Source organism: Podarcis muralis, chromosome 7 (genome assembly GCF_964188315.1).
Source record: "Podarcis muralis chromosome 7, rPodMur119.hap1.1, whole genome shotgun sequence".
Lineage (NCBI taxonomy): Eukaryota > Metazoa > Chordata > Lepidosauria > Squamata > Lacertidae > Podarcis > Podarcis muralis.
In genome coordinates this window covers 33,731,186-33,755,520 of record NC_135661.1, presented here as the reverse complement: position 1 = coordinate 33,755,520, position 24,335 = coordinate 33,731,186, and the positions used below count along the sequence as shown (strand labels likewise).

General features: G+C 41.9%; 1 protein-coding gene across 1 annotated transcript in view; it reads left to right on the top strand.

The window, feature by feature from the left end:
* Positions 1-23,910, top strand: part of ITFG1 (integrin alpha FG-GAP repeat containing 1) — a 119,711-nt gene extending 95,801 nt beyond the window's left edge. Inside the window, exons 15-18 of the mRNA XM_028740229.2 lie at positions 10,681-10,805; positions 11,582-11,664; positions 19,111-19,228; positions 22,733-23,910. Coding sequence (XP_028596062.1) covers positions 10,681-10,805; positions 11,582-11,664; positions 19,111-19,228; positions 22,733-22,792 — 386 coding nt within the window. The 3' untranslated portion in view covers positions 22,793-23,910. The remainder of the gene's footprint in view (positions 1-10,680; positions 10,806-11,581; positions 11,665-19,110; positions 19,229-22,732) is intronic.
* The last annotated feature ends 425 nt before the right edge of the window (positions 23,911-24,335 follow it).

The following is a 24,335-nucleotide window of genomic DNA, read 5'->3' as shown; positions in this document are numbered from 1 at the left end:
GGCCTCCGGCGGGAAGGTAAACGGCGTTTCCATGTGCTGCTCTGGTTCGCCAGAAGTGGCTTAGTCATGCTGGCCACATGACCTGGAAGCTGTACGCCGGCTTCCTCGGCCAATAAAGCGATATGAGCGCCGCAGCCCCAGAGTCGGTCACAACTGGACCCAATTGTCAGGGGTCCCTTTACCTTTACCTTACTCTGAGTATGTCTTATTCAGATAGAACCCCTGTGCATTTTAGTGCAGACAGTTTCCTTTTTAAGTTTTTGTAGTTTAAGCCCTCTCTCTGAAGATCAACGCTCACTTTTGTTTTGGTTCTGTTTGGCTAGAAATTATCACATTCAAGTATCAATCACCCAGCTGAAACTTGATTTATTTTCTGAAGTGAAGGGGGATTAGGCAGGGTTTCAGCTTTTAAACAGAGCTTCTTGCAGTTTGGGAAAGACTTCCTAAGTGTCAAACTAAATATTTGAGGGAAATCAATTATTTGCAGAACCGAGATTCATTCAGATGCTCCCGTGAGCAAGGAAGGCATACCATCATCCGGGACAAATTCCAAAGTAAACGTAACTCTGCTAGTTTAAACAACAACAGGCAGAACAACAAACGAGCCCTGTGGCACCTTCACAGTGTTATTGTGGCATCAGGGCTGCCATTCAAGCTTTTAGACCTCCGGCCTATACTGTGCTATCACCGCATTCAAAGCACTTTGCAGAACGAATTGCTGTCGAATAAAATTCCACCGCCCCAAGGACTGTGCTGCTTAATTCAGATTACAGAAGACTACAATGAGCAGCTTCTATAAGCATCTGTCATTCTCCTCTATTGCTAGAATTCTCCCATTTGTACTTGAATAGCAGGGGACCAGCAACAAAACCTGAAAAAGATTTGAATTATTATTATTATTATTATTATTATTATTATTATTATTATTATTATTATTAAAAGCAGGTTTCCTAAACTATATTTTTGGCTGCAGTTTTCCTGTACTATTAAGAGAATTCTCTTCAGACTTTCTTTTCCTAACTAGTTAGGAAGCTGTGTCTATAATGTTTCAGAGAGACATGACTAATCACTGTTAAATTCTGTAACATATTAACCCCGTGGCTCTGTCCGACAAGCATGAAAGGGCCGCAAGAGCATATCTCTGTCCTTAGCTCTGGGATCATTTTTCTTCTTGATTCATTGCTCTTTATGTCCAGATTCAAACTAGATTCCGCAACCAATGCCTTATCACTGAGTTTTTGTTCTTTGCTGGCAATTTTTAACCCTCCTTGGCAGTCTGGCCTTTCACCTTCTGCTGAGCCAGCATCTTCGTTAGCCCTTCTGGGCTTACACCGTTTAGTAATGCCATGATTATTTAGCGCCGTTCTAGGTCCTTGAACTTATGATCTGCAGTAATAGTGTGAGCTGCGTACAAGTTGTTTGCAGCAATTTTACCAATATAGTTATGATAAATACGTTTTCAGCAGCGTGTAAGATACAATCAATTCATGGAGCAGAAGGCTAATTCTCATTAGGGAGTCCCCTCTCTTTTTTACTTGAGAGGCAGCGCTTGAAAGGAATGCTTACAGGAGGCAGAATGTTCCCTAGAAAAGGGAAGGGAGAACATGCCCTAGGGCCAGGGATCCAGTTTCAGACAGGGTCCAAAATAGCTGCGTAGAATGCATCAGGGGTGGGTGCCTTTTTCAGCCCAAAGTCGCACATTCTTGGGGGGGGGGGCATAAACCAGCGGTGAGCATGACCAGAGGAAAAAGTGGGCGGAGCACTGAATACGAATTTTACCTTTGTACAGTAGGCTAGTTTTTGCTATTATTTATTTACAGTGGTACCTCGGGTTAAGTACTTAATTAGTTCCGGAGGTCCGTTCTTAACCTGAAACTGTTCTTAACCTGAAGCACCACTTTAGCTAATGGGGCCTCCTGCTGCTACCGTGCCGCCAGAGCATGATTTCTGTTCTCATCCTGAAGCAAAGTTCTTAACCTGAGGTACTATTTCTGGGTTTGCAAAGTCTATAACCTGAAGCGTATGTAACCTGAAGCGTATGTAACCCGAGGTACTACTGTATTGTGTTTATATCCCACCTTTTTCCTCCAAGGAGACCAAGGTGGTGTACATGGTTCTCTTCCTCCCCATTTTGTCCTCACAGCAACCCAGTGGTATAGGTTAGGTTGGGAGAATGTGAGTGGCCCATGGTCACCCAGAATGTTTCATGGCTGTGTGGGGATTTGAACCTTGGTCTCACAGGTCCTAGTCCAACACCGTAACCCAGTGGGCCTCAAACCGTTTTTTCTCTGGGTCACACTATCAGAATAAAATTTTACTTGCACCACACCAAATTTTGTATTGGTAAGAAATATGTTGGGAAACAAAAAAGAAACTACTCCTAGCAGTGGCTGATTTGTAACATAGAACACAACTATTTTATCATATGATCATGGGACATCCAGAAAATATAAAACAATGCAGCTCCATAGGAGCTTGAATCGTTCCCAAAATATAATTATAAACAAGCCTCTTACATATGTACCTTAACTACAAACTCCATGAGAGGTGTGAGCTTGCTTTTACCAGGTAATCTCATTTTTATTAGGTATAACTTGAGACAAACAAACTCTAATCTCGCCATCACCTCAAAGAAGCCTTTCTGTTTTCTGATCTTTCATATTTGTCAGCGTTGAAAATCCCTGTTCGCAACAATATGCCATGGAGAACGGTAGGAGAATAGCCAGTTCTCTTGAAGAGAGGTGTGGATACTGTTCTGGTTGTATATTCCCACCCCCCCAAAAATAAGATACTGTAGTGCAGAGCTTTCCAAACTTTCCATGTTGGTGACACACTTTTTAGACATGCATCATTTCACAACACAGTAATTCAGTTTTACTAGCAAACCAGAGGTTGAAACTAATCCCTTTCCTGCCCAGCTGACACACTAACGTGTCGTGACACACAATTTGGAAACCTCTGCTGTGCTGTGCTGAGCTGAGCTGAAATGTTTAAATATTTCTTTGTCCTTGAATCTTCCTGGCACGTTCTCCTTCCTGTCCCCCCACACCAGTGTGGCATACCACAACCTTTGAGAACCACTGCTACACCACTCTGGCTGACTTCTACACTCTCTCTCTCTCTCTCTCTCTCTCTCTCACACACACACACACACACACACACACACACACACCTCTCCCTGTCTCTCCTCTATCCAGGAAAGCAAGAGTCATTAACTGACTTCAAGGACACATTACATTGCAGGGGTCAGCAACCTTTTTCAGCCATAGGCCGGTCCACTGTCCCTCAGACCATGTGGTAGGCCGGACTATATTTTGGAAGGGGTGGGAATGAACAAATTCCTATGCCTCACAAATAACCCAGAGATGCATTTTAAATAAAAGCACACATTCTACTCATGTAAAAACACCAGGCAGGCCCCACAATTAACCCAGAGGTGCATTTTAAATAAAAGGACACATTCTACTCATGTAAAAACACGTTGATTCCCAGACCATCCGCAGGCCGGATTGAGAAGGCGATCTGGCCCCTGGGCCTTAGGTTACCTACCCCTGCATTACAGCCTGCCAAAAACTCTCAACAAGGGTGTGAAGCAAGCTTGGGGGGGGGGGCTGTGTGGCCTTGGGAAAGGACCAGAGAGAAAGGCCTGGCGGGGTGCATTTGGCCCCTTAGCCTGAGGTTTCCTACCTCCGGAATACGTTTTTCAGGCAAGAATAATACTTTCCAACATAAAAAAGCTTGTAGTTGTGCCAGCATCCCTTGATTAAATAAAAGGCATAATCTTAACCATGTGCACTTTTGCTTGAATTAATATGGCATCTATATTACTAACTGCTGCCAAGTGTGAGGAGTTCTAGGAAGCGAATAGTGATGGAGTTTTGAGAATAGTAGGTGGGTGGAAGGGATAACAGGCTAATACTGGAAGGCGAAGCGAGAGAGATGGGGGGGGGGAGTGACAACTGTCAGCCAGGGGAGGGAGGGATACTTGACTGGGAAAGCAGCGAATGTTCGTAAATCGGAAAAGAGAGTAGGATGAAGGTTGCAAGGCCAAAGTGAGGGGGAGTGAAGAAAGCATAACATGATGAGTCTGCAGACTCATGCCTGAAAAAAGAAACAAGTTGCATCCCCTTTCAAGGAGGAGTGCCTCTGTAGAAGAAAAATGGAGCCTTCTACTACCATCAGAAGATCGGGGTACAAAAAAAGAGAGGGGGGAATGTGACTGGCTTCTCTCCTCTATTTTTTTCTTCTAATAAAGAAATCATTCCTCTAAAAGGGATGCAGAAGAAAGCTAGTTCAGCCACAGTATACTACGTTCAAGCTTAAAGGTCCAATTCACAAAACATCTGCGCAAATGAGATTGTGCAGATGAAAACTCTTCCTCCTCCTGACACCTTCCTCTTGTTTCCTCTTCCAGTCAGCCCATCTCACGAACTCACTTGCTTCCATTTGCTTTTGGCTTTGTAAGTTTAAGTAATTACCACAGTGGCCCCAGGTCCTGCGCCCTTGTCAGAGGGAATCACCTTTCCAGGTATCTTTGCAAAGGTACTGAGTCGCTCTTAGCTTTATTTCCCTAGTATGCCTAAACCTGCTATTTTCTTTTAAAATAAAACAAACCAGGGTCTCTCTTGTTTTTGTTTGCAGTTTTCTCAATAAATTAGAGAATTTTTACATCTGTGACTTCACTTTGATCAACAGTGCCAGAACTGTGGGACTTGAAAGGGGGAAGTGAAAATTTGCACAGCTGTTTTCCTTTTCATAATCACAGCCGTTCTGATCTGCATAACAATGAGAGCCAGCCTGGCATATTTGGCAGCCCACTCCAGTGACCTCTGTGGGAGGTGGTGGAGCAGAAGCAAATCACAGGACATGGTGGAAGAGCTCATTTGAATGTGCTCGGGAGATGAGAGACATTTTCTAGTCCTTGAACAAGGGTGGCTGTTCAGTGCATTCCAACCTCTGTTCAACTTGCTCTTTGATTTTAGACCAGTCAGGTTTTTGGATATTTGACTGGAGAAGGTGATAACAGTAGAACAAAGGAGAGAAGTTGCAAATGATTTCTCATTGGCTGGAGCGAGCTATCAGTCACTAATTATCTATGATCTGCCTCCACAGTTGGAGGCAGCAATGCTTCTGAATACCAGTTGCTGGGAACCACAGAAGGAGAGAGGGCTCTTGGGCTCAGATCCTCCTTGAGGGCTTCCTACTTGGCCACTGTGAAAACAGACTGATGGACTAGATGGGACATTGGCCTGATCCAGCAGTTTCTTTTCGGGTTTTTATGTATTGGTTTTGTCAAGCATTACCGTTTCCTGATTCTTCATCAGCACCTCTTTCCAAACAATAACACCATTGTTTGGATGTCCAGCCATGTTTGTTTGTTTTTCTGTCATTCTTCGCTTGAATTGTGTTGTAGCAACCTTTCTGCATCACTTATGCATGGTGGGACATGTATGAGTGAAGGAACTCCCCTGTGAAAGAATTGGGTGTTTGTCGGAAAGAACCCTGGGAAATGAGCAGTTTGTCTGGTCAAGTAACTCAGCATGTTTCTTAATGACAGAATGAAGTCAAGCCGCCGTATTTAAAAATCAGTTTAAAATATAGCATGGAAATCAGTCTTCTCCATTTGTGTCACCTGTCAGGTTCATCATCAAGTCAACAAAAACACTGAGGTGAATTAGGCATGTCGGCAGGGCAGTCTGTGTGGGGCTTGAGCCACCTGCAACTTGGGGCTTCTAGAACAGAGAAAAGAAAGGAACAAAATGGTGCTAAGAGCAGCAGTTCTGAAAGGCTGGCTATTATCCTGCCTGTGAATTGCTAGTATTTACTATGATTTGTTGCTGCATTTGAGGCCACGGGTTCTTTCTCTCTGCCTGGTATGCAACGCTTGAAAATGAGAGGATGGATTTCTGTAAAGAAGATGGAGGCCTGCAGAAGTAATGTCCAGTGGAGAATTGAACATGATCTTAGTTTAGGTTTTGAATCTAATTAGAACTCTGCCATTTATTAATTATCCTTCAGCTTTTTGACAAGCAAACTATGAATGACTTGGCAGTACAAAGAAATCGATAAGCGCTCAGTACATTAGTGCTTTCCTTGAGTTGCTCCATTTGTTTATTTTGTAGAATTTGCCTCAGTTGCTGGCTGTTCCTGCATGCATATTTTTCAGTGACAGAAGCTTGTCATTCTTAACAAATTACCCCTATTTCCAGCCACTAAAACCCAAGAAGTTCACATATTAAATAGAGCAAGGAACAACTGATTTCTTTCCTAATCTAAAGGTACGAAATGTGTGGTGGGCTGTAAATTGAAACTAGAGTTTCTTCTAACATCTGAATTTGAATCCTCTAATAGAAATGTAAATTAGGAGTCTTTCTTGCACAGGTGGCACCCTAGTACCAGGCCATTTTTCTGTGTCCGCCTTCTCCCATTCATGTTTGGGTTTGTTTACCCCACAATGAATAACCTAGTCTAACATGTTTCCCCCAAACCTCCACACATGAGTCCTGCTCCACAGTTTGGGTGAGCCATAGAAATCTGAAGGGGAAAGGAGATGGAGATCCAGTTGGAGACCAGGTGGCCTGCCTTACCTTCCCCAGTACAGGGTCCCGAGCCTTCCAAATTATTTAACATACCCTAAAGTTTGTGGCTCTTGCTTTCCCCATAGTTCAGATCCAAGAGGGAAACATCACAGTTAAAATGCACTCCAGTGTCTTTAAAATTCACATTTTTGTCCTAACGTTTACCTCCTACTACTGTGGTCAATATTATTGATTTTGTTCTGCCGCTGCATTTGCTTAATCACTCTGAATGTCAGAAAATCATATTAAAAAGCCGGAATGACTCCGTGGGATGCCTTTATTCTGCTGCCTATACCCAAGATTCACTGCTCATGTTCCGGTGGCGATTTCAGATATTTCGGCATTGTTTGATGGCGTCTATTGTGCACTGAATGCTTTTGACTGAAATTCCTATTATTGCTAAGATTCCTCCATCTTCCCTAGCTAAACACTGTACTGCTTCTTCGAGGAGTTAAGAATGAGCTGTTGTACCTGTGAACGGGGAATAGCAGGTGGTGGGGAAAGCCCTTGTGGACTGGCCATCGCTCGGTAGCAGAGCACATGCTTTTTATGTCGAAGGTCCCAATTTCAATGTCCGGCATCTCCCATTAAAAGGAGAAAGTAACAGATAGGAAAGATCTCCATCCCAGAACTGCTGCTTATGTGGCCACTTTGTTTGCAGGGGAGGCTGGTCCAATAGGGCAAATGGGGCACGACCCCATCAGCCTTGGCCTGCCCTCTTACTCACATCCTGTCAAGAGGGTGTCATTGCTTGTCAACTTCCTTCTCCTTAGTCTCAGTGTTGCCCTTGTAGAGCTTGGCAGTGGGGAGCAAGGAGGGGGCAAAACTAGAGTCAGTTGGCTCTGCCTGTCATTGGATCTGGCTCCACTTACAATTTAGGCTCCCTACCTTTCATCCTACCAGCCCCAATGGGCACCAGCCACCATTGGATGGACAGATAATTTGACCTGGCATAAGGCAGAAAATTCTATGTTCCCCTGACAAGTCATGGCAAGTGACATGATCTCTGCTGCTCCCATGCACTGTGCTCAAACCATATGAGTCTAAGTGAGACTGATTCCTTGGATCTGTGAGTGTTTTACATTTCCCAGTTCTTTTTGTAACACTTTCATCAACAATTGAGGCTTAAACTCCTGTTGTTGTTGTTGTTGTTGCTGCTGCTGCTGCTGCTGCTGCTGCTGCTGCTGCTGCTGCTACAATAAGATTCCCTCTTCAAGCACTTGGTAACACTGTTCTCTTTTGTTGTAGTAATGTTTCATTGTCAGTGTGGTGGGTATAATTGCAATTTTCACCTGGCACAAGTATCTGAAGTCAATAAAACTGGGCACACGGCCATGCTAGGATACAAAACAAAGTCTCAGAATATGAATTAAAGATGGCAAACTTCATTGCCCCTTGTTCCTTTCGACACTTGCATAAATTGTCAACTCTGTCAATCAGTCCTAATCCCCAGATCAACACAGTGAAGGAAGACATACATTCCAAACAGGCAGCTCACTACTGCTGACTCTATTCTCAAGAAATATGTTTACATAGTTCTGCATATGAGAGTTGAATATTTAGATATTACAGTGTGAGTTTCATTTAAATATAAATGGCCTAGAGGCAATGGAAAGTGAAAACGCTGCTGGCATGATGCAGAGGTGGTCTCTCCATAATCACTTGGGGAAGTTGTAGAGCCAACACAGGGATTGTTATGCATGCAATTTTTGCTTTGTCAGTGACACACTTTAGAACCATCATATAGAAATTATAGTGGCTGCTATTGTATATAAGCCTGTCCTATGTGGAAATAAACTTACCCTTTAAGTTAGACCATCAGCCCTGTTCGGGGAAGTTTTTAATTAAAAACAGCCCTGTTCAGGGAAGTTTTTAATGTGTGACATTTTAATGTATTTTTAATCTTTGTTGGAAGCCGCCCAGAGTGGCTGGGGAAGCCCAGCCAGATGGGCAGGGTACAAATAAATTATTATTATTATTATTATTATTATTATTATTATTATTATTATTATTATCAAGGAACAACCACATGGTTTCATTCATGTGAATAGTGTCACTGAGTGCAGTAATAGTACTGTAATACTTGGGGTTGTATCCAGCTAAGATCAACTCAGGGTAGGCACACTGAAATTAATTAGTCACAGCCATCATTTTCAAATAGATCTGCTCTGAATAGGACTAATATTGGATACAAACATGTTACGTGTACAGTTTTGTGCTGAGTAAGTTTGCTGCTGCAGAACAAGATGAAGAGGAGAACCATTATTCTAGTTCATCCTGAAAATAAAGTGGAAATTCTCAGCAGCTTTTAAGCACCGGAAGATCAGAAAGTCAACCATTAGATGTGTGAAAAGTTCTGACAATTCCCCTTTACCATGTGCTCCTTCCTTATCTGTCCAAAAGTGTATCTTGCCTCACAGGAATACAAAGATGGTTTTGACTAAGGAAAGGAGCGCAGAGGGTGCATTAAGGTGTGATAAGTCATGCCTAATTGCAGTGACAAAACTCTGCCTTCAAGCTCCCATCTATCACAAAAGCTGTGTGATTTATTATATTGTAATTTACATCTCCTGTATCTTACTGCTTCATTTAAGGCCCTTGATTTAAATGCTGGAGCACGTCTTGGAGCACACAAAACATAGAAAGAATGCCATCATTATAACCATAGTAAAATGAAATGATGGGTCAAGGTGGCATATTCATCACAAACATGCCTCCAGATTTATTTTATAAACAAAGTTAAGGACTAAGCGCCAGAGGTGGGTGTGGTGGGTAACCTGTAGCTCTCCTGATTTTGTTGGACTTCAACCCTAGGTGGTCATTGGTTGATAGCAATTACTATTATTTATATCCCACCTTTTAGCCAGAGCCAAGACTCAAACGGGCTCACAAAAATTAAAACAAATACCGATAAAACAAACATAGCTAAAAACATATAAAAAGTTATGGCTAAAAAGTAATTAAACTATCTATGGAGTTCAAACTATGTAAAAAACAACATCTAGAATAAAAAGAATGGAGAAAAGTGCAGCACACTATTAAAAGCCCTTTCCTTAAAAGCGGTCAGTTTCCAAATCCTGCTGGAATAAAAAAGATCTTCACCTGCCAGTGGAAGGACAAAAGGGGAGAGCCAGTCTAGCCCTTCTAGGAAGGGAGTTCCAAAGTCTGGGGGCAGCCACCAAGAAGTCCCTCTTCCGCATTCCCACCAAGCATGTCTGTGAGTGTGGTGGGACTGAGAGAAGGGTCTCCTCTCAGAGCCCAGGTAGGTTTGTACAGAAGAATACAGTCCTTCAGAGACCCTAGAATCATAGAATGGTAGAGTTGGAAGGGCTGAGGGTCATCTAGTCCAACCTTCTGCAATGAAGGCTTCTCAACTAGATCATACATGGCAGATTGCCATTCAACCTCTGCTTTAAAAATATACAAGGTCAGAGAGTCACCATCTCTTCTGGGTGTCCACTTTCAAACAGCTCTTGCCATCAGGAAGTTCTTCCTGATACTTCATCTCCCTTGAATCCATTAATTTGAGTCCTAGCCTTTGAAGCAAGAGGAAACAAGCTTGCTCCATCCTCCATGTGACAGCTCTTTAGATATTTGAAGATGGTTATCATATCTCCACTCAGTCTCCTCTTTACCAGGCTAAATATAGCCAGTTCCATCAACCATTCCTCATAAGGTTTGGTTTCTGCTCTAGGAAGGCATCATCCAAGTCCTCAGTCTGATTTGGAGATCTATAGCAGACACGCACAGTATGGTCAATGTTATTTCCCTCTCCTACAATTTTACCCATATCCTCTCAATCTGCCAATGCACTGCTAGTCACTGTTCACAGTAGTGAACCATATAGATCAATGGTCTGACTCAACAACAGGCAGCTTCCTGATTCCCAGACCTATCTGCAAGGTAATGTATGTGAGGTGCTTGGAACTCTCCAAAGTATTATATCAATGCTAAATGTTTCTGCTGTTAAAATGTATTAATGGATTTTAGGGCTCAAATATGGATGAAGAGCACCTAATCCTATGACTCTAAACCAAAAATGTTTTGCTTAGAAGGCCTTAAGCAATGTATTCATTGTGTCATCTTTTCAATTGCATTCCAGCGGGACAACTGAGTCAATCAGCACATTTTGCCCTCCAGCTCCCATATAATGTGCTAGGCTTGGGACGCAGCGCTAATTTTCTTGATCACTTGTATGTGGGCATTCCTCGCCCATTAGGTGAAAAGGTATGTTGGGACCCCAGTTCACATATAATTGTATTGATATCAATGTGCATTTGGTTTCATACCTTGCTCAGTATCACGTTGGCTTCTTCTTAAAAGGGTGGGATGGTGAGAATGTGTTGATGTGGGCTTCAGCCAGAGAATTGTGGTTTCCATGGCTGACCTACAGGATAAAATGACCAGGTAAACAGGCCTAATGGAATGCCAGTAGACCTTTTCCCTGCAGCATGGGCATTTTTGTTGTTTAAAGTCCTTTGAGACCTTGGAAAGGCATTCTCAACCTGGAATACCTTTAACGTTATGGTTGTACCTAAGCCTGATTGGGACCCAAAGAGCGTGGATTTACATCTATTTTGGCCTCCACCCACAGGGCATTCATACAGTTGTGAATCCTGATCAGACAGGGTCTATCCCAGGCTGCCATTTTGCGAACCTGATCCACCGTTTACTTAATTTTATTTATGATAGCAAAAGGCAGGGTTCCCTCTAGCATTATTATCCCTTGATACACACACACACACACACACACACACACACACACACACACACACATATACTGAAGTGGCAGTATTTACTCTTAAGTCTCGAAAATGTATCAGGTCAAAATTGTTTTGTCTTTGAAAGTGGGAAGGAACCAAACAGTCTTTTGGAAATGTCATTCCAGCCAGTTTTTTAAGATAATGAGAATGTTGAGATTTTGCTTTGACTGCACAGTAGAATTAAGAATGAAATGAGCTCACAAGACATTCACTGAGTGCTTCATTTTCCCCCTCTTCCAGTCTATAAGGAAACAGGAATGGACAGCCATCATCCCAAACTCCCAGCTGATCGTCATTCCATATCCTCACTACTCCCCTCGAAGGTAATGCCACTGATTTAAATCCTGTCATATGAGTTGCAATGGCTGTTGATTTTAAGGATATTGAGCCTATGCTGTGGTTGGAGCCAGACCGTTTCCTTCTCTCACAGAAATCCTGGTATACTCAAAAATCTAACTACTTTCCTCGTTCACACAGCACATAGCTAAACTATAGAACTCACTCACACAGGAGGGGGGGGGACAGAGGCTATCGGTGGCTACTAGCCACAATGACTATGTCCTACCTGCACTCTCAGAGGCATCATACCTCTAAATGCCAGTTTCTGCGATCTGCAAGCAGGCAAATGTTGTACTTGTGTGCAGGCTTCCCACAGACATCTGCACAGGCACCATGAGAACAGGGTGCTGCACCAGATGGGCCTGATCCTGCAGGCACCTCTTATGTCCTGAGTTGCAGAGAGAATATACAAAGCTTTGGCTGTGCCCCAGAAGCAGAGTATAATTCTATAAACATAGGGCCACATTGCTTGGACTAAAATCAGACAAAGTCTTTAGAGCAATTTAATAAGAGTGTTGGTAGTGATGGTGGTGGAGCCTCTGGCTGTGATTGGCTGAGCCAAAGAAGCAGGGACTTGTTGCCATTGGCTTGAGCTGCTTAGAAATGAAAGAACAGAGTGATGAGCATGGGATTGGCGCTCTTAAGAGATTTAGGCAATGACAGGCTAAGAAACCCCCTGGCTATTGGAAAATTAGGTTCGGTGTGGGAACGGTCCTGAGAAATGAGGGAAAGTGCAGAAGGCTTATAGAGCGAGTCTGAGAGGATTATTCAGAGAAGCAAAACTGGCATAGAGAATTGGCAGATTGAAGCTGTAGGGGCGAAAATGGGTGACAAAGACAACAGAGGGAAATAATTCCTGTCCAAAGAATGAGCAAAGCTGAAAGTGGGCATGTGATCAGGAACTATGAGCATGAGGTACTCACTTTCACATACTGACTGACTGCAGGTTTCTGGAAACTCAGGCAAGCCTTATTGGATGGAAGTTGTGCAAATGCAACCTCTCAGAAGATGTTCCCTGTGGGTTGTGTTAACTGGCAGAGATTTTTAAAAAAGAAAGAAAGGTTCCAAAGAATTGACCATAGATGTATAATTCCATAAAACGTGTCTTCATAAAATGTCTTCTGTCTGGGGTTTTTGGTTTTGGTTTTCTTTGTCAAGTAGCAAATGTAATTGTGGAGACAATGGCTTCCTGAGAAGTTTGGTTCTAATCAAATATACATTCTCCGTGTCCAGTGAAGTGCAAAAAGATTTCTATTCAGATTTCCAGCACATGCTGTGTGTTGCCATGGCTCTTTGAATTCTGTTGTAATTAGGGGCACGAAACTTGCTTAGCAGAGGATTTCCACAATGAAATCCCCTTGAAATAAAGTCCCATTTGTATGAAAGTAATTGGCTTTCCTTCCCAGCTGCCCTCATGTTTGGCCTACTAGGAACCCCCTTGACATAGTTAAAAATGTGTTGTAGGTACTGTTTATTTACTTATTTATTTACTTATGCACTGCTTTTCCAATGTGTTCCTCATGGCTTCCCACAGTTGCACAGAAAAGAAAAAAGAAAGAAAAAGAAATTATAAAACTACAATCAACAAATCAATAAAATAACTAAAAGCTACATAGATAGATGTGTATGGTTTATAATTTGGTGATTTTATCTCTATAGTTGTGCTCTTATTGTGATGACCAATGCAAGGAAATTTCAGTTTACCTTAAAATAAAAGAGAGAATTTTTTATTTTATTTTTGCATCAGTCACCAACCATTGCAATTTATATGCAGACTACATCTCATTGAATGTATGCAATATATTTGTGTAACTATGTTGATATTAAAGCTCCACTCTTGGATAGAAACTATTTTTCTTTAACCACGAACAATTGGTTGTAACCTGAGGTATCGAACAGGCTGTAAACAGCAACTCATCTGTTCACCTGTAACAAAGACCCATTGCTTCCAGATGCCCAGGAAAAGACCATTTCCTTTTAAGCCACACTTGGATAGCATGGATAAATATGGGACAGGAGGGCAAGCAAAATATTTTACAAGTCAGTAACTCTTGTAGCACTTATTTACAGGCTGATAAACTTGAATTTCTAGGCTGATAAATTGGTGTCCATCTCTCCCTTTCAGAAAAACAAAATCACTTGAATTACTACACTCTTTTTACTTCTCTTATGATGGTGATATTTGTATATACTTATACCATTGGTTCATATATCCAGGAACCCAGAGAAAAACTATATGAGAATAGGACCATTTTAAAACTAAAAGCTATAGAGACCTACCTTTCCCTTAGTAATTAATCACATTTTGTGATTATCTTCTCTGTTTGTAAATGACCCTCCTCTTTCTCTAAATCTCGTGGGTGATATGCAAATGTGCCTGTCCACTACAGCATATTTTTGCTTTTCCAAAAATCTCTTCCCCCTTCAGAAATCTGTTCCCCCCATATCTGCTCCAAAGTGTTGGGGAAGGACTCTTGATCAGATTTGAGGTGGCTGAGGGATGGGGAGATGAGAGAAGAAAGGGGAAATTGCTTGTGCAGCACTGGATACCATTCCATATATCCACATTTGACATCACAGGCCATTTGAGATGAAAAGAGACTGCATTGTGCTATTAAAAGCAATCAGAAGCACCTTGCATAAAACAAGGAAACGCCACCCTTTTCCCCATGGGATTTCTGGAGAGGAAATCACTCATTACACTCTTCCATACATATGCAAGCTCCCTCTGTTTCCCCCCTCCCCAAATCTTTTCAACTACCTCTACTATGAAAAAAGTCGGAAAACTACAAAAACTAAACCAGGGTGTTGGTTCAATTATTGTTTTTTCCGAAGGTGTTTGCCTTGAAATCCATTGGCAAATATTAACTCATTGCCCTGTTGGCAGAACTGATTCCTTCCGCTTCCCAGTGCCCATTAAGATGGAAGAAACTTACCTAATAGAACAAATTCTTCCTGCCATCAGATGTACAGGTGGTCAAGACAAACTGACCAGCCATCACACTTGTAAGAAGGCAGAATGAAATGATTGCCCCTCATGGAGATACATCCTACCCCTAATTTGCATGTCAGGCATTTCACTGATATTCAGGCAACCAGATTTCTCTGGAGTTGTGAACTGGAGGTTTAATTATCTTTCTGTGCAGATTAGGGGGGGTTGAGACTGTCTTGGTGTACAGTAAGCTAGCTGTAGACACACTCTATATATAAAATCATAGAACTGCAGAGTTGGAAGGAACCCAAAGGGTCATTTATTCCCAGCCCCTGCAATGTACCTTCTACCTAGGCAAGCAAGAAGGATTATCAAATTCATTTATACAATCCGGTCAGGAAAAGACACTTGCAAAGCAGGTCTGGTGTGTCCTGGGAAGAGCCCAAAGGGCAAGATAGAGAGACCAGGATGGCCACATTTGGCCCACAGGCCTGAGATTCCCAGACCCTGCTAGATGCCATCAGTAACCAATCACTACAAAATGATGGAAAGAAAGGTTGGAGCAGATTTTAATGTTCATTCTCCACCCAGTCAACACCTTGCCATGTACTGCAGGGGGAAGAAAAGCAAATTACTCCTAGAACCAACATACTGTAGGTAGGAAGACTGACATATTCAGATACACTTCCCAAAATGCTTACCAAATATGTTGAAATATTATACATATCATGCTATTGATCACCACGTGAAGTACCCCGAAGCGTTCAGTTAACTCTGTAATCCAGTTCAAGCTCCATTGAATCCAGACGCAATAAATGTCACGAGAGCGACTGTTACAATAATGTCTCATTTAGTCAAAGCAACACAGTGGGCTGTGCTATTGCTCCTTTTAACCAGCATCAAGTAAATTCTGCTGCTGATATTTTAGGAGCTGTTGGTGTAGTACTACTTCTTCCTACAAATGAGTTTTTAGTCATTTATCTCTTATTTTGCTCCTTGTGTTTTCTGAAAGAATGCTCTCTCAAATTTATGCCTCTTATAAAATGCACATTGATTTTAGTTTTCAGTCAGTTTCAAGATTTATTGATTGCAGTGGCTGACCTCAGTGGCCAATAAATCTTTATTGTAATCCTAAAACAAAACTATGCTTGTTTGTTAGAGAGATCACAGCTTTATTAATCTTTGAAATAAAGCAGCAGCACTTGAAAAAGTGATAAGAGAATGCAGTTTTGCTTTATACTAATGTAATCACATGGTAGTTGAGAGATATTAAACAAAGGAGAATGTATTCTGCCACCTGCTTACTCCAAAGCAATCTAATCAATCTTTCCACAGATATGTGGTTCAGCTTTGTGTTCTAGTTTTTGAAATGGCCTGTGTGCCTTTGGAAGGAGAGATCGGAAATATTTTTATGAAAAAAGTCCATTATATGTTGTTTTAAAAGCCAGTGAGCATTGAAATGCAGTACTAAGGGATCCAGAAAGTCGTTTTCAGGCTAGATTTAATTAATGTAACCATCTCCTATCATAATTTATACTTGACAAGCTTGTGACCTTTTCGTATGGCTTGTCTAGAAAAGCTTCTGTAAATCTTACCTTTTAGTAAAATGTTTTGTTATTCTAATTTGCCTTTGCATATTTTTTGTTTTGTTGTATTCTTGTTTTTAATTTTTTCCAGTTGTGACAGTTGGGTTTTTGTTGTTTTGATTTTCACCAGTCTAACAGATGTAGTAAAATATTGGATTTAGACCACGGTATTCGTTGTGCCCCAGTAGGATTTTTATATAGTAGTTGAGTTAATGTGCATCCCAAAGCAGAATTTTACCCTTAGAATATACGGTAGTTTTGTCTGAGGAATAGAAGTGTATAGTGAGACTTTGCCCTGTGCACCCACAAATGAGAGTGCAGAGGGGGTCATTGTCCTCCAGTTTTTCTTGGAACTACACTGCATCCTTACTAGGCACTTCAGGTTTTTCACCCCATGCTTATTATGGGGTGTGGTGGATGCTGAAATGTTCGTGGCTTGCCACTTGGTGTGCATTGACTCTGTGTTCAGCCCAAAGTAGGAGGAAACAGGAATGCTTCAAGGGAGATTAGTCAGATTCCGCCATTTACAAGGCATCTGAAGTTACATCAAGGAAGCCCCAAGTCATTCTGTAAACACAGGCATCCCCCCAAATGTGCTGCATTTTGCCTTTTTTTAAAAAAAAGTGATCACTGAATTAAAAAAAAAGTTGTCCTTGTGGGAAAACCATTGCACCTATTATTCTGAAAGTATTCATCCCCTGAGAAGGGAGAACCATTATACTGAATTCTAAGACTTCTTGCTTTTTTTAAAAAAAAACACCTTAAAAGCTTGCTGCACAAAATCCTCCAGTGAAACTGTCTGCAATTTGGCAGGCTTAATCCACCCTGGAGGAGCGCCTTTATCTGCAAATTTTGTCCACTTCTGGGGGGGGGGGGAATGCAGCCATTTTTAGATTTTCCCATTGTAATCAGTGAGGGGGAGGGAACACTGCTTCAGACCTGAATAACAAGTTGACTTGGAAACACATGGGGTTGTAGCCCACTAAAATCTACTCAGAGGAGACCCGTGGGTATTAGTAGACTTCAGTTATGCCATGCCCATGAATTTCAGTGGGTCTGTTCTGCATAGAACTAAAAGTAGATGCAATCCATAGAGCAGATTCAAAACAGGTGAGTTGGCTTCCCTTGGCTAGAGATAAAAGTTAAATATTTTGGCTGGCACACATCCCTAGTAAATAACGTATTTTTTGCACCATAATACTCACTTTTTTCCTCCTAGAAAGTAAGGGGAAATGTCTGTGCGTGTTATGGAGCGAATGCCTGCGGGTGGCGGGGGGGATCTGCTGCAGTCGTGAGCAGAGGATCCATGGTTCCCCTTCCTTCCCTCCTCTGTGGTTACAAAGCATGGATCCACATGGATCCTCAGGATTTTTGCATTGGGCTACTCCAAACTCACTGCCAGATCACATGTCTGTGGCCACAGCATGAACCACAAAAATCATATATCCACTATTTCGTTTAGAATATTTTTTTTTCTTGTTTTCCTCCTCTAAAAACTACGTGCATGTTATGGTCTGGTGCGTGTTATAGAGCGAAAAATACGGTACCTCCCGTAAAATAAGCCCCTAGAATGGAATTGAATGGAATGCATGATTTTGCAAAATGCTTTAGAAGAAGCCTTGTGCTTGGACCCCTGGGGAGTGTTTCACCTTATCCTAAAGAGTATGGTGGCAATTAACTCTGGAGCCATACTTTTTTCAATCCTAATACTTCTTTTCTTCAGGCAGACTTAAGGATTACAGAAGCACATAGTTTGCACCCGCTCCATCACTGATTGATTGCGCTCCCCACCACCCAAAAACAAGAGAGGGATCAATTACAAAACGGGAGCAGGGGTTGGAGAATGTATTTTAAATGATCTCCTGACGGGTATATTATGATTGTGTTGTTTTCTGCATGCCTGAGTTGGAACCACACTCCACAAATGGGACAGTTAGAGTTCATTTTGCTGAAACACATTAACTCAGATCGATGTGAAACCGTTGCCTGGGCTGTGAGAAAAGAGCAAAATGACACATGATGGGCTAAATGCCGCCTTGTGGCTTTGAATTGACATCCTGTTTATGAACTTCCAATAATCAATGGAGCCATTTGCAAAGCACGCCACAAGAACACTTGAAGTTCTTTTGTGTTTCGGTACCCCAAAGATAATTGAAGAATTCTTATGTATATTATTTTCCTGAAATAAGGGTTTCAGGTTTCCAAACTCCATACGCCATTTTAGTCCTAGCTGAGACAGGAGAACCTTTTGATGTTAGCATATTTTGAGTGTGATGTATTTGTGCGCTTATAAACTCAGAACATAGCAATATTACCTGAAAAGTGACTTTGGTAAAGATGATGGAAAGGGTTGCCTTTGCTCTGTTTTGGTATATTTCGCCGATAATTCTTCTCTGCTAAGGCCTTTGAAGGAAGCTTTATTGCAGTGTAGTTTCCTGTATTTAATAGAACCCCGTTAAAAACAGGAGCTGGAGAAATACGCCTACCAGCTTTTCCCAATTTGTACAGCTTCATATCATGGGTGTAGTTCCTTCCTGAAACATGTGGCCTTTCATACTCAGAGACTAATGTGCAGTAGATTATCTTCTCTCACTGCTGCTGCCTCCTGCTTCTTAAATCCTTCCTTTTGTCTGCGCATTGTCTCTGCTTCCAAAAGCGAACATCAACTTTGCAGTGAGTCAACACATCAAGCGACAAGTCAAAATGTTACTCTGACACGACAAACGTGCCCTGGCTGGGGAGCAGGGAGATGATCTTAACTCATTGCTTTACATCCCATAGAGCTCCAAATCAAACAGGCCCAAAGTCAGGCAGCTTTTTATCATTCTGCTTTCCATAATCTCTGTGGAACATCTTGCCATCAGTCCTGAAAGTAAACTGATGTTTTCTTGGATTCTCCTTTATACCCACAGCTGGAGTGCCAAGCTGTACCTAACCCCAAGTAACATCGTATTGCTGACGGCCATTGCCCTAATTGGGGTCTGTGTCTTCATCCTGGCAATAATCGGCATACTTCACTGGCAAGAGAAGGTAAGCTTAATTTGTTACGAGTGCTTGTCTTCCTCGCATCAAGCAAACCAAACTCTGCATCATCCTTTTTTTAATTAAGCCTTTCACTTTGGGAAAAGTTGCCATTTTCAGCATGATGATTTTGAGTCATTTCTTCAATAAACAAGGGGAAATAATGCATGTTAAAGTATGCAGAAGGTCCCAGAATTAGACTCCTATTATAAATATATTGAGGGACGTGGGTGGCGCTGTGGGTAAAACCTCAGTGCCTAGGACTTGCCGATCACATGGTCGGCGGTTCGAATCCCCGCGGCGGGGTGAGCTCCCGTCTTTCGGTCCCAGCTCCTGCCCACCTAGCAGTTCGAAAGCAGCCTTAAGTGCAAGTAGATAAATAGGTACCGCTTTATAGCGGGAAGGTAAACGGCGTTTCCATGTGTTGCGCTGGTGCTGGCTCGCCAGAGCAGCTTCGTCACGCTGGCCACGTGACCCGGAAGTGTCTGCGGACAGCGCTGGCCCGCAGCCTCTTAAGTGAGATGAGCACACAACCCTAGAGTCTGACAAGACTGGCCCATACGGGCAGGGGTACCTTTACCTTTTTATAAATATATTGAGTAACAAGATTGAGAAAAACGTCTGCTTGAGACCTTGAGAAGCCATTGCTAGTCAGAATGGATAGTGGGTTACCCCCCAGCCCCAAATCAAGCTTGGCTCTACACCTTAATGATGGGATGGGGGCAGGTATTGCAGCTAGCTATCCATCCCAGTCTTTCTGAGCAAGTCATATGGGAAGGATTAGATCTGCCCCTCCATGCTGGCCTTAGCTGGTGGATGAACACCATGTTCCTTTAATAAAGTTGTGGCCTACTTATTCCCGTGCATTCGTGTCTTCCTCTTTCTTTCTTTCTTTCTTTCTTTCTTTCTTTCTCTCTCTCTCTCTCTCTCTCTCTCTCTCTCTCTCTGCAATACAATATGTCACTTGAAATTGCAGGTGGGGGTCACATTTTTAAATTCTCTTCAATATTAAAAACAACCCTGTAAGTAGAAAGCTAGCACAGCTGGACTAGAAACTCCCTCCCCAATGAGCTAGGTTTTTTGAAGTGGAGTTGCTTTCCATAAGTATCTGCCCTCTGCATTCTTAAGAGGTACTATCCCTTCCTCCCATCACATTTTGGTATATGTGGCCTCAGTACACAAATCAAAAAGTGCCTTCATTCATTAAACTTTGTTTGTGTGGCTGTGGCTTTGGATGTCTTGCTCTGCCTGTAGTTTAACTGAAAGATACTTGAGGCACATTGTGGCTCTGTCAATGAATGAAAATTAACCCATGCTTTCATTATTTTCAGTTAGGCTGTAATACAAAGGGATTTCTTCCCTCTTGTGTTTAAGAAACCCTTGCTGACTTTTTATTGACATGCTTCAAATGGTGATATTTTACCATGAGCAAAACTGACTGGTTTTCTCTATAGAAATGCATTGATCCGGAGAAGCCATTTGGGAGGCTTCTTTTCATACTACAAAAGGAAACTGTGTCCCAATTTCCCATATAGCTCTCCATTCACAGCAAACAGTTGAGCCAGCAGGGTAGCCAATAAGTGCTGCCGCCTAGCCAAGCTGTAATCATAACTGTCAAAATTACCGCATTTTAGACTCACGGCGCCTTGTCATTGGCATTCATGAAACAAAAGAGCAAGAGCTAAATGTTTAGAAAGGTTTTGCACGGCGCCTGGAAATTAGTAAGCCTATTGTCATAAACCCTTCCAAAGCGTTAACACCAAATGCCAAAGGCAGGAGGTACAGAAACAACCATGAAGTTAGATATTCAGGGTGGCACTCAACTCAGCAAACAGAACCAAGTTAGCAACAACTGCGCTTTTACTGAGCGGGGATATCTCTCACCTCTAAATTATGAAATGCTCGCTGACTCCTCACACACCTCCAGCTTTATCAGGGGCATTAGCTGAAATTGGGAGGAAGACCGTGAAGGGCATTGCACTATTACAGGGGGGGAAATGCATATTCTAAAGAACAGCTATTTGGGGAAGTTGACAAGCAGGTTGAGATCCGAAGGTGCCCCCTCACTTTTTATAATTCTACTAATCTTTAAAAACCAACTATTTTTGCAATAAATAAATAAAAACCGTTCAAATCTAAATCCCGCAGTTCAAGATGCATCTTTTAATTCTGTGTGCGAGAACTGGCATATAGTGGAGAAATATCTCTGTATAAACCACAATGTATCCGAGGGGTGGTTTTTTTAGACTTTTGTGTTAAATGAGTCTTACAGGTAACCTTTTCAAAATGCCATGGAAGGGAGAGAGAAAGAGGATACAGCTGGCTTGGAATTGCTGTTTGAAGGGAGCAGCGGCAGGAATGGGAGAGGAGAGGAGCCAGCACATTATGCTCTGTGAATTTGCCAAGACTGGGAGTGGGATAGAAGGGAACATGTCGCAGGCTTCTTTTATACATTTGAGATGTGTCAGAGCCTTAGTGGCATGAGCATGTCACTGCCAAGAAGCCAGAAGTGATAACGCCTTAAAACCAGAGTTCTTTTCCTGAAAGATAAAAGGCCTGACAGCAAAATCCAGAAGGGTACTGTCAGTTCAACATGAAGTCCCAGAGTGCCCTTAGAGAGCAAGCACAGCTTGTCAGATAAGGATGAGGTAGGTGAGGGCAAACTTTTCACAAGCCACCTTAAGATGTAACAACCATTTCCCTTTCTGCACCAGGCCTCTCCTCAATTACAGGTGGATGTTTGTGCTTAGTCCACTAAACAGTAGAAAGGCAGGTTTATGGGCAGTTTTTGCTGGACAGGTTGCCCAGGGCATATGGAAGATGGCAAACTGCAGAAGACATACCTGGACCAACATAGGTTAAATATACCCCTTCCTTTGTTTAGAGAACAGGCATGTCAATCATTGTGTGCAATGCTTACAAATATTTCCTTTTCCTGCATTGCAGTACAGTGGTACCTCGGGTTACATATGATTCAGGTTACATACGCTTCAGGTTACACACTCCGCTAACCCAGAAATAGCGCTTCAGGTTAAGAACTTTGCTTCATGATAAGAACAGAAATCGTGCTCCGGCAGCACGGCAGCAGCGGGAGGCCCCATTAGCTAAAGTGGTACTTCAGGTTAAGAAGCCCACCAGATGTTAGTCATTTTAGAGCTTCCCCTCACATCTCAGCATATAAGCACAGCCCAGACAACAGCAAATCCTTGTGTACCAAGAGTCATTTCTACTTTGACAATTATCGCTCTTAAAGAAAAGCATTTAATGAACCAGCCCAAAGCACTGGGCCATTAACACAAAAGAGAATTGATCACTGACTGCAGTGGCCATTTCTCTTTTCCTCTAAAATGACACCTATTTAAGTACTAACCGTTAAGGCTTTTAGTGAGCTTTCCATTACCTCTTCACATGATAAAGCAGCTACTCCATGCAATTCAGTAACTCTGGAAGTCAAAATGCAAGATACATTTACCAAAATAGTCTCTTTCATCCCTCCCCCCCCCCCCCGCACAGAAAGCAGATGACAGAGAGAAGAGGCAAGAAGCCCATCGGTTCCATTTTGATGCTATGTGATGCGCCTTAATATGTTGATGGAGGACGTGCTACACATTTGCTTGGTCTCAGATACTGTATTCGAGCCTGTGAGGGCGGGGGGGGGGAGGGTATTGTTCCTGTGCTATTTGTAAATGTTGCATTGGTTTTAATTTATTTGTAAAGTGTTAAAATCAAGCCTGTTTCACTTGGCCCTCCAATAATTGGTTGTATATATACTGATAGACGTTTTCTCTTTATTTTTAAAAAAGCTGTAAAATCTGCTTTAATAATGAATCATACTGCATGGGCTCAATTGTTTGCATATCCTCACTGTCTTCTGTACAACGACTCATGAAAAGGAAGTCGTATGTAAATTTTAGAAGTGAGTTTCAGTGAGCAAAATCCCCATTAGTGCTACTTGAGTAAGACTTGTCACTTACACATTCCACAAATGTGAATTGCATTTTTATAATTGTCAGATGAGTGAAGATATCTCATGCTATTCTGACTGTCCTCCCGGGTGTTTGATCTGTAGTTCTCTGGGTTACTCAGCTTTGTATGAATCTACGCAGCAAATCAAGTGAGAGGAAAGGCTGTATATTGGAAGATACAAACACCCTAATAAGAAAAAGAAACTGGTCACAATGTCTATTAATATATTAATATTTTTAAGATGGAAGTATATAATTCAACTTCTATTTTAAATTATGCCTTCCTAAAGTGGAATAATTTTGCATGGCTTACTCATGGTTATCATGTAATTGCACTAAAGATTAATCATGATAAAAGTTGACCAATAAGGTGAAGTTATTGGAAAAGGAATAGGGAGAGAATCCACCATGGAAAACTATGTTGTATGATCTTTCCAAATTCACTTATAATCAAGGGCTGGACTGTGCTGTATTTTCATATAATCATACCAAACCAATTTTTTAATTTTTCTGCATTTGGCATGAATAAGAACAAAGAGAATTCCAGCCAAGTTTAAGAATCATTTTCCAAAAAGGAGGTATGGGCTTTTTTATTAAACAGATTTTGTTGGAAACATACTTTGTATAATATGGTTGTTCCTTTATTCTTAGAGATTTATTTATAATTGACCATGATTTGAAAACTGTTGTTCTGCACTCCTAATAAATGGCATCTATTAAGTTAAATCATGCATGTTGGCTTAGTTTATGGATGGTAAATGTTGCTTCTTTTCAATACAACATCTGTGCTCTCTGTGTGGCCCCTTGAATCAACCATTGAATCAATCTTGTCATTTCGGCATTGACCTGTAAAGGAAAATCAAAAGGGGGAAAAATGAGTTGGAGAAATGGGAAACACATGAACATGTGAAGCTGTCTTATCCTGAGTTGCTCAGGCAGTTGGTCTACTCTGACAGCAACTCTCCTAGGTCTCACACACCAGTAGTCTTTCCTAAGCTTATGGCTTGAATTCATTTCAAATGAAGATGGAAGAAACTGAACCTGGGATCATCTATATGTAGAGCAAACTGTATGCAAACTCGTCCCCAGTCATGACTGCATTTGCTTTACTTCTTCCCAGTCTTGGCACTTCCTGGGACAGTAGCAAGAGA